General features: G+C 33.8%; 2 protein-coding genes across 2 annotated transcripts; both read right to left on the reverse strand.

Annotated features, from left to right (window-relative positions):
- Nucleotides 1-1243: 1243 nt before the first annotated feature.
- On the reverse strand, nt 1244-10249 carry LOC127263369 (uncharacterized). The gene is made up of 2 exons (XM_051292357.1): nt 9638-10249; nt 1244-1335 (listed from the first exon to the last, which is right to left on the reverse strand). Exon 1 carries the CDS (start codon nt 10179-10181, stop codon nt 9666-9668), a length of 516 nt encoding a protein of 171 aa, XP_051148314.1. The 5' UTR covers nt 10182-10249; the 3' UTR covers nt 1244-1335; nt 9638-9665.
- Nucleotides 3290-4084, reverse strand: LOC127263976 (uncharacterized). Its single transcript, XM_051293300.1, has one exon. It carries the CDS (start codon nt 4082-4084, stop codon nt 3290-3292), a length of 795 nt encoding a protein of 264 aa, XP_051149257.1.
- Nucleotides 10250-11118: the final 869 nt, after the last annotated feature.

Consider the following 11118-nt stretch of genomic DNA (forward strand, 5'->3'; position numbering starts at 1 on the left):
CACGGAGATATTACAAAATACAAGGCACGAGTTGTGGTAAAAGGATATGCATAATGCGAGGGGATCGACTTTGAAGAAGTTTTTGACCTTGTTGCACGAATGGAGTCGATATGACTAGTGTTGGCTTTAGCAGGACACGAACTTTGGCCCATACACCATATGGATGTGAAGTATGCCTTTTTTAATGGAGACTTGGTGGAGAAAGTCTATGTGAAACAGCCTTCAGGATTCATCCTCGACAAGCAGGAGCACAAAGTACTAAAGTTACACAAAGCGTTGTACGGACTACGACAAGCCACGTGCACTTAGACAGCCAAGCTGGATTACTGTCTTCAGGACCTGGAATTCCTCCGATTCATAGAAGAGCATGCTTTAAATATTCAACGGGACATGGCGAAGCACTAATCATCGGTGTCTACATTGATGACTTGATCATCACTAGGAGAAGTCAGGCTGGGATCGACAAATTTGAAGGTGAGATGATGTCTTTGTTTCGCATGACTGACCTTGATTTTTCTCACCTACTACCTTGGCATTGAGGTTAACCAAGCTGCAGAATGGATTATACTCTGTTAACGTGCCTATGCCAAGAAGTTTCTTAAGCAAAGTGGCATGATCGACTGCAATCCTTGCCTTACACCAATGGAGGAAAAGCTCAAGTTATCCAAGGCTTCAAGTACTTCACCTGTGAATGCCACCTACTACCAAAGTATAGTGGGGAGTCTACGCTACCTAACTCACACCCGACCAGACATCACCTTCGTTGTTGGATATGTAAGTCGTTTCATGGAAGATCCACGGGATGACCACCTTACTGAAGTCAAGAGAATCTTCCGATACATAGCTAGGACACGATCTTTTGGTGTTATCTACCGAAGAGAAGAAGAATGAATAATGGCTTTGTCAGGCGTCAGTGACAACGATGTGGCTGGCGACCTAGACGGTCGAAAGAGCACCACAGGTACCCTATTCTTCCTTGACAGTAGTCCGATCTCTTAGCAATCTTAAAAATAGTGGATTGGAGCTCTTTCCTTATGCAAAGTCGAGTATATTGCTGCTACAATAGCCATCTGCCATGGCGTATGGCTTTATCGACTACTGCAAAAACTATTGGAATGGAAGGTACATGCACCAAAAGTAAGGGTGGATAACAAGTCTGCTATAGCACTCAGTAAGAACCCTATCATTTATGATCGAAGTAAACATATTGACACACAATATCACTTCATTTGCGATTGTGTCAAAAAATGAAAAATTATCCTTGAATACACCAAGACCAATGATCAACTTGCAGATATATTGACAAAGCCACGTGGACGTATTCGATTCCTGGAGCTTCAAAAAAGAATTGGTGTTAGTGAGATCAAGTAAAGACAATGAATCAGGGAGAGTTTGATAGTTTAATCCATTGTAAAAATAAATAAAAAAATTAAGGCATATTTTATTCAAATTAAGGCCAAAAACTATGTTAGGCATAATCCCTGAGTATTTTTCATAGCTCGACTTAAGCTAGCATTAGTTTAGGATTAATTCTTGTTTTTTACTTAGCTTTTTTTACTGTGTGTATCATCACTTAAAAAAGCATAGCAATAAAAAAATTCTTTTGAGTTCTTCTTTAGCCGCAGTTCCTTGTTTGCTTCCTAGTTGAGTTTTTTAGTTTTGCCTTCAATGTACCTAATGGCCACTCCCACGACATCACCACCATCACACCTTCTTTTTAAACTCAATCGGTTATGGGCCGATCGAACAACAACACTTCTTCTACAGAGGAGAACATCAATTTTCACTAATTACTTGGTTAGTTTAATAGACATTTCATCTGCTTTGGGTTAAGACCATGAAAGAAAGAAAGCTAGGTAAGATAAGCTACTTCGTTTCATTACATTTTCAATTTTCAATACATCGCTTCCCTTGCTCGATCTTTACCAAAGAAAACAAATACCAAACTCAACTTTTAAATCTATGACAAAAAAAGCAAAGGAAAAATATTTGTAATTTAATATAATATAATTAAGTTTGTAATTTTAAATTATTATATGCTGTTATGAAATAAAACTAATTTGGTGAAACAATCAACAAAGAAAAATTGAACTAATTTCATAGGACGAAAAATATATTATTTTTTATATGAATGACATGATTCTGGTTATATTTCATATTAAAATATATATATTTTAACTTGAAACGGTAAAGAAATCCATTCAAATATTTTTTATATTATATTCTCTATGTTTTTTCTGCAAAAGTTATATTTGTATTTTGAGTCTTTGTATTTGACATTACAATATTCTTATATTTGTATAATTCTTTATATAAATATTATTATATTAGTATTATAAAATATTAATAAAAGTATTTTTTTTCCTATTTTTCTTGATTTTTAGTATATATTAATATAATACTCCATACTACCTTTGTTCGGCTCCATGGTCACATTCATTTTTTGTATGTTGATATTTGAATATTAATTATTATATCAAAATATAGTATAAATTAAAAAAAAATTGCAAAAATATTTATACAAAAAATTATACAAATATAAAAATATTTTTAATATTAAATACAATGAGTAAATATAAATCCTAGAGGTGGATGGAAGAAGTATTTAAATATGAATATGAAAAAGTAAATATAACCTTGTATGTAAAATAATAGGACGATAATATAAGATCCGGAGAAAACTTCTTCCTTCAATGGTAATTTATTAAGGCCATCTCCAATGGAACGTCAGAATTGACATTCCATCCCCATTTATAGCGCTGAGGGTCTCCAACCGAGCGCTAATTGCAACACCATTTTGGTGTTTGCTACAGTGCAACACCATTTTTTGTGTTGCAAATGCATTTACGGTGTGTTGTTTTATTTATTTTTTTTAAAATTTTTTTATTTTTTACTAATTATAAATTTGATTTTTAAATTTAATTTTTATTTTTTTAATTTTTTAAAAATTTTATTTAAAATTATAAAAATAAAAAGTTGTTTAAAATAATAAGAAAAATTGAATATTTGAATAATAACAGTGAAAATTTGAGTTATAGTTAGAGTAAAATTAGTATAGTAATTGCATATTTGAAAATAAAACTGAATAAATAGAGTTAATGGATTGGAGATCGGCTTAGTCGTTTCTTTATTAACAAAAGAATACTTGAAGATGTATTAATTCAATACCCATGTTTACAAATAAGAAAGTATCGAATTATTTTCCACTTTAAACGTACAAATATTATGTTGAAATTTACAAAATAAAAAAATAAAAAATAAATCAGTTTCAAGAACCGAGCGTTGCTCCTCAGAAGGGATGCACGTTTTTGGTCAATCCACCGTTAAGGGTGGTGAAGAAGCCGACTAACTCCGGCCGGTACGGCAGATACGTCGGCGTCCGCCGCTCCTTCCCGGCTTTGGCCTTACTCTTCAAGTACACCTCATGAGCTGACAACGCCGTCGTCCTTTTCCCCTTCTCTTTCCGTTCACTACTTCTCGCCGCCGCCGCCGCCGGCGATTCCTCCGCCTTCTTCTTCGGCGGCTGAGTGCTGTTCAAGAAAACAAACGCATCTCTTCCATCGCTGTTGGACCTCTTCCCCCTCAATTCCTTGAGCCGCCAGATTTTCGAGAATCCGGTGGAGTTGCTCTTCTTGCAGTTGCTGCAGCCCTGCTCCGACGCCTCCACCGCCTTCCGATCCGACCACTCGCAGTACGGCCCGCTTATTTCACTTTCTCCGGCGGCCGACGCCGCCGTACCGCTGCTCCCTTCGCTTGTTTCGACAAAAACCTTCACCGCCGGCCTGATCGGCAAATTTTCAATTAATGAATTCGGATCGTCGTCGGGCAACAGAAAACCCTGGTTGAACAATGGGAAAACCGTTTTGATCCGACCTTCGGAAAAAGCATCCTCCGCCGCCACCGGCGACGGCAGCTCTCCTCCATTGATAAAGCTGAACTCCTCCTCTTGTTCCTCATCCTCATCCTCATCCTCCCTAACTTCGTCGTCACTCGAATTCTCTCTTTCCAAATTGAGAGCAGCTTGAAAATCTAGATTTAATCTATCATACTCCGAATCAAGCTTCTCTTCGCCACTAACCTCCATCTCCTGATCAAATCAAATCAAACTCAACCTAGCCCTGAAATTTTTCAATTGATCCTAAAGCTGGCAGTGCAGAAACGTGATCGATCACGGGAAATGAGAGCGAAGGCAGAGGTCCAATGGATAAAGAGATGAACTCAGGTAATGGGTATTTGTATGTATATATGTATATATAATTAGCTACGTGGGCATACTTTTCTATTAACTTTAATCAGCACAAGTTTGAATGCAGAAATTAAAAAACACGAAGGAGATATTTGACTGGATGTTCATTATAATTTATAAAAAGACAAGTCAATTTTTCAGCCATTTTTTGCAGACTAAGGAAAAACGACAATACGCGTTCTTGTTTGCTTTGCTTGTTCTCTTCATGGATGCTTCTGGACGGATCGGTTAGTTTATTTTGACGTTTGACTATTCAACGCTATGCACATGTTTTAGGAGATCCCGGACTCCGACTCCAACTCCTACTCCAACTATGTATTTTACATGACATGAATCAACCTTCCAGATTAGCAATATATTTTATTATTGTCTTTTTAGTTTTAACGGTAACAAAATTTATTATTATTATTCTAATAAAAAATACCGTTATCAAAATTTATTACATTTGTCTTCAACAAAGAAATAAAAATAAATTAAAAATCATCCAAAATTTTTTTAAATTTTTAAATTTTAAAGTTTTAATATAAATTATCTATAAATATATTTAAATTTTATTAACCAATTCTTTACCTTTTCATATTTAATTAAACAAAATAGCTAGTGAAAATAATGATCTTTTTCAATGTCTTTAAATTAAATTATTGGACACGATTTGACAATAAAAATAATAATTCTTAAGTTATATTGGTAATTGTTTACGTATTTTTTCAACAATAGAAAGTAAAATCCGAAAATAGGAAATTATCTTTGAATTTGATATATCTAGCGCCTGAGATTAGGAATCTCTAAACTAAACACTGTACGGTGCAGAAAATAAACTAGGAAAATAAAACTAAAGACTGTGGTGATCCCCAAAAGCAATTCTCTTGAATTTGATGTCGATTGAAGATGCTTTTTCAGAACAGATCCGAATCCTTTAAATAACCCTTCAAAGAAACGGTTTGAACCGCCGTCTGGTCGGTTATAGCAACCGCTGTCAACCGCCCAGAAAGTCCTCTTATGTCGACACGTGTGTTAACCGACTCACCAACCGCTCGTGCCGGTTACAGCGCTCAACTGTCTCGGCCGACCGCTTCTGAAAACCTCATTGCCTTAAATGGGCGGCTGGTCCCGACCGACTACTCAACCGCCCAGCAATAACCTCTGGCTTCTTAGACTGGTCACTAGACCAAACGATTCATCAGCCGCCCCATCAAGCGACCACCATCTGGTCTCTTGTCCGACCTCGTATCGCCCGTCTCATTTTTCCTCGCCCGACCTCACTTGGTCCGACCTGCGTAATAACCATCCTTCTTCGCCCGACTTTCTCTTGGACCGACCGCCGTATCAGCCGTCCTTCTTCGCCGGACTTCCTCTTTCGACCGACCGCCGTATCAGCCGTCCTTCTTCGCCGGACTTCCTCTTTCGACCGACCGCCGTATCAGCCGTCCTTCTTCGCCCGACTTCCTCTTTCGACCGACCTCACTATCACCCGTCCTTCCTCGCCAGACTTCCTCTTTCAACCGACCGCCATATCAGCCATCCTCCGTCCGACCTCATTTGGTCCGACCTCGAGACAACCGACTACGGACCATCCGACCGGACCAACCGACTACGAACCATCTGACAGCGAACCAACCGACCGGTTCTGTTTGTCTTATCTCCTTAGATGGACAACTGGTTCAACAGACTATCTTCTTGACACTTGTTTGACCGACCTTTGTCTTGACAAACCTCACGTCTGCCGATACTTTTTTTCTGCCCGACCTTTGTCTTAACAGACCTTCGCGTATGCCGATACTTCTTCTTTGCCCGACCTTATCACGTCCGATCTCCGTGCCCGACCTTGTCCTGTCCGACCTCCATATCGGCCGATCATCCTTCCTTGTGCGACTTCTTTTTTCCAAACTTCTAGGCCGTTTGGCTTATATCCAGACCCATCCAGAATCCTACTGCCATTATTTATTATTATTATTATTTTTTGTATTCAACAGTAATATATTTATTTCATACAAAATAACATAAAATCCCCCGGTGGTTTGGTGAATTTTCTGAAAATCCCCCGTAGTCCGAAAATTCCATAAAACTTACTTGTTGTTTTTAAAATGTTGCAAAAAATACAGTCACCGTTAATATTTAACAGAGATTGTATTGTATGCGTAAATGAAGGAAAATTACAAAATTAACCTTCATTCTCCAATAATTTACCTAATTATCATTCCTTCTCCTTGTGCGCCTGAATTTGGGGATTTCCATTCTCATTGGATTTTCTCTTACAATGATAAATCAAATTGTTTCGCTTCTTCCTATTCCAGCCGCCGCCTCAGCCTCTTCTCTCCACCGCCCGCGCCTAGTCGGACTGCCACCAACATATTCTTGTTGTTCGCCCAGATCCGAAAACCAACCTCTCATACTGCCAATCTAGATCTGCCGCAGTTGTGCGTTGTTATGGGTCGGATTACGGGTCGGGTCGGGTATGATTTTTTCAAAATTGGGCTGTCAAGATCACGCCTAAATGGAATTGAAAATATGAGACGAGACATTCTTTGGGTGATTTTCATTACTTCTATTTTGAAGAAATTTATTTGATTTAATATTAATTGAAATTTATTGTTTCAATTCTACACTTTTTTTATCCTCAGGGACTTCTGAGCATTAATTGATTCTTCATTCTCAAATTCTATTTTTGTGCGTGTTTGAGTTAAGGATTTTTAGAGATTATGTGTGTGTCTATATATGAGAGATACAACTAGACATAAAATTATGAATGGTAAAAAAATCTTGGTAGTTGCTGCTACTGCTACTTTTGTTATTATTTGCGGTATTTGTTTTGAACTGAGGATTTATGATATATTTTTTTGATTTATATTTCACCAGATTTTATGTTACAATTGAATTAGAATAATGAGTGAGTTGCATAATGTATTTTACACACAGAAATAGAGAAATATATATATATATATATATATACAGGGGAAGGAAGAAGAAGAATTATGTAGATAGAGAAAGAAGAAGATGCAAAATGGAGAGAAGAAGAAGACGAGGGAAAGAGGGAAGAGGGGAAAAAATGGATGGGAAGAAAAGACGGTGCATGAACAGGGAAGAAGAAAGGTAATTTAGTTAGGGGCATATCGGTCCGTGTAATTTAGTTAGTGCAATTCAAAAAGAATGAACGAATGTGCAACATTTTAGAAACCGTTCTATAGAATTTTCGGATCATCGAAGATTTTCAGCAAATTGAGCTAATCACATGAGGATTTTATATTATTTTGCCTATATTTTATTATGATTATTTTTATATTATTTTTAATTAATATATATTTATTTATTTTGAATAATTTTAATTATTAAAATTTATATAGATTAATATTTTAAAAGTTAAAATATAATGCTATTATATAAAAATATTATTAGATAATAAAAATATATAGAAATATGTATAAATAAATAACTTATTTATATATTATTACATAATAAAAATATATAGAAATAAATAAATTATTTTAGATTTATAAAATACTAAAGGTAATGTATTAGAGGTAATTTAGTGTAAGGGTGAAAAATAAAATAATTTGAATGTTGAAATAAATATGATATGAATGAGAAAGATAAAAAGATAATAAAAGTAATGAGTACGACGGATGCTCTTAGGACTTTTTTTTTATATTAAATAAAAAATTTTATTATCCATTTTATGTTGTTTTTAGTAAAAAATATTGTTTTTTTTTATAAAAATTATATTTAAATATTATTTAAATAATTATTCATTCAAAATAAAATCAAACAAATATGCACTTAGACAATAAAGTTTTGGTATTTTAAGAACTTTGAAAATAATAAAAATTTGTATTCGATATAATATTTCAAAAAAGAAAAAAGTATTTAATATAATGTTTTTAAAAAATTAAATAATGCAAAAATTCTATATAAACAAAGCCAAGTTGGTGGAAGAATTCAACTCAAATATAGAATATTTAATTTTATTGTTCTTTTTTCTCTCTTGATCAAGACGTTTTCTTTTAATATTTTAGAAAGCGATTTGTTATTACCTTACATACATGTAACGTTGAATTATGTTAATTTTAATTCTTTACATGGCAATAACGGATAAGTTCACAAACAATGCGCAAAGTCCTAAGTGTTGAGGTTTGTTTGTTTTGTGTTTTAATTAAAAAAAAATATATTGAATATATCCCAAATTAAAAAATTGTAGGATCTCTCATTGGTTTATAAAGGTGAACAGATCCCACCATATATAATTAATTCCTTCAGTTTGTTTGGGGATTTGATTTTAAATTTACTATTCATCTTTTTTTTTTTCCAAAAAATATCAAATCAAATACCTATTTTTCATTTACATTCAAAATATCATATCAACACATATTTATATCACATCATACAACTATTAATTTCAAAATTTTTACTATTCAAATCCCAATTCAAAATCCATGCTCCGAAACAACCACAAGTGTACATGTTTCTCACCCAATTAACAATTTACTATCACTTTTTTATCTATGTATTAAAACATCATAACACATTATTATTTATCCTACTAAATTCAATAATATTTTAAACTTTTACAATTTTATATAAACTATTTCACCAAAGTATTTTACCCTTTTTTTTTTTTTTTTTTTTTTATCTATCTACTACAAAAACAAATAAGATATTTCAAATGGTATAGCGACAATAAGAGATACTAGAAATAAATTTAAATACAAGTTTTAATATTCGCCATGTCCACTTAATAAGTTTACATTTATCTTTTGTATTATTGTATTTAATATTAAAAATATTTTTATATTTGTATAATTTTTCATCTAAATATCATTATATTTTTATTATAAGACACTAATAGGCGCATTTTTTCTTTTTCGTTTCATTTGTATTATATTTTGATATAATAAATAATATTTAAATATTAGCATGTAAAAAACAAATGTCAAACTTTGTAAATAGACGGAGATAATATTATTTATCAACAATAGTTGTTTTCAAAGATACTATTATATTAAATATTTATACTTAACTTTTTTATCATTTTAATTTTATTTTTTTTCAAAACTGTAAAAACATTTATTTAAACATAGTCTAGGTTTTTTTTTTTTCCATAATTCTCAATAATAATTTTTACTTATAATTTTTAATAAAAATACTCAGTCATCCAATTGTATCCTTATTTGACCGGACATGTGTTTTAAAGAGAATAGATAAAAATAGAAATTTTTATTTTTTTTGGGTAAAAAAAAAAAAAAAACAATGACAAAAAAAAAATAGATTTGGATCACGAAACCAAGAGACCATTCTAAGAGTAACAGAAATCCAATTAAGAAAATAAATAAATCCAAACAAGAAGGAAAGCAAAAAAGAAAAAGCATAAAAATCATATGCATAGAGATAATAGTATACCTCTGGTTATTCATCAGATCCGTACATATTATCTATCAGCAAATCTAACTTGCGATGATCTACGGTCGCCATTATGCTGAGCTATCTGATCATCTGGCTTCCGTCCTCCATTGTTGGTTGCCACTTTAAGATTGCTTCTCTTGTCTAATTGGAATTGGATCTCCTCATGCGGTCCCAGCATCATCGTCGTCTTGTTGTTGGCCACGGGATGCCGCGTCGCCTCCCACAGGTTTGGCCCCAACCTATTATGATTATTATTAGCATTGGCGTGCAAGTGCAACTTAACGGGGATTGGGTGGCGGTGGAAGTGGAGGTGCGGACGTGGTTCCTGCAGCCTGGCAACACGGGCGTGCCACTTGGTCATGCAGAGCCTCCCCACGACACAAGCGACGCCGGAGAGCGCGATGATCATGGCCACAACGATGAAAACCGGCGTGAACGAGGAGGAGGCGTTGTTGTTTGAGTTATGATCAGCTGCAGGCTGTGTGAAGATGGGAGGAGTTGTGGGATAATACAACTCTACAGAACCTTGTGATGACGACATTGATATCGAGTGAATGACAATTATGAATATCGAAATCGATTGGATTTGCAAGTTTACTATTTACAGACTCAGACTCTAATGATTTTATTATTATTATATATAATGAGCAAGGAGACACATACATAGAAGGGGAAGGGGAAGGGGAAGGGGATTCATTTCTCCTTTAATAAAGAGATTATTATTCTTTGCTTCGTTTACTTACTCGAATGTGTGTGTATGTGTTCTCTCTCCCAGATAAACAAATGAAACGATAAGTTGGTGGATTTTGGCTGCTGCTTTGAACATCACATTATTGATCAAAGATCAAAGTGGTCTGTGTCAGGCTGTCTGTCTGTCTGTGTGTTATCTTTTGCTTTATTCCCTCTCTCTCTCTCTTAGGTTTAACATTTCAGTGAGCGGAAAGACATGTACGAGAGCATTCTCCGTTCTTTCTTTCTTTCATAGATTAGCCTAAAACCATGCTTTCTTACATAGCTAGTAGATTTTTTGTTAAAAATATATTATATATATTGTTTTATCCTACAAAATAGATATTTATTCTTTTATAAGAATAACATTAAATATGCATGTACATTCAAATAGTAAAATTATACTTCATCTGTACCTTAACAAACATGGAAGAACAGTCACATGCTTTATTATTAGATGGCAAATTGATATGATAAATAGAATATATATATATATATATATATGCGTGTAATATATTCCATAGCTACAAATAAAATAAAAAAAGGTTAATCATGCATGCATGCATGCATGAAGTTTAGATGTTTCTTTAACTTTTAAAGTTACAAAGAAATTGTATATCATCTCTTTGAGTTTTCACATAAACAAGATAAAGTTGAGCATCTGTTTACATTAAAAATAAAAAATAAAAAATTAAAAAATTAAAATTACAAAAACATTCCTATCCTCCCTCTTCAATATATAAGCCTTA

The sequence above is a fragment of the Andrographis paniculata genome, unplaced genomic scaffold, assembly GCF_009805555.1.
Source record: "Andrographis paniculata isolate CXL003 unplaced genomic scaffold, ASM980555v1 Contig69END, whole genome shotgun sequence".
In the NCBI taxonomy this organism is placed as follows: domain Eukaryota; kingdom Viridiplantae; phylum Streptophyta; class Magnoliopsida; order Lamiales; family Acanthaceae; genus Andrographis; species Andrographis paniculata.

Bases quoted from the DNA above. Each gene is read 5' to 3' on its own strand.
- LOC127263369 (XM_051292357.1), bottom strand. From the start codon at position 10,181: ATGTCGTCATCACAAGGTTCTGTAGAGTTGTATTATCCCACAACTCCT.
- LOC127263976 (XM_051293300.1), bottom strand. From the start codon at position 4,084: ATGGAGGTTAGTGGCGAAGAGAAGCTTGATTCGGAGTATGATAGATTA.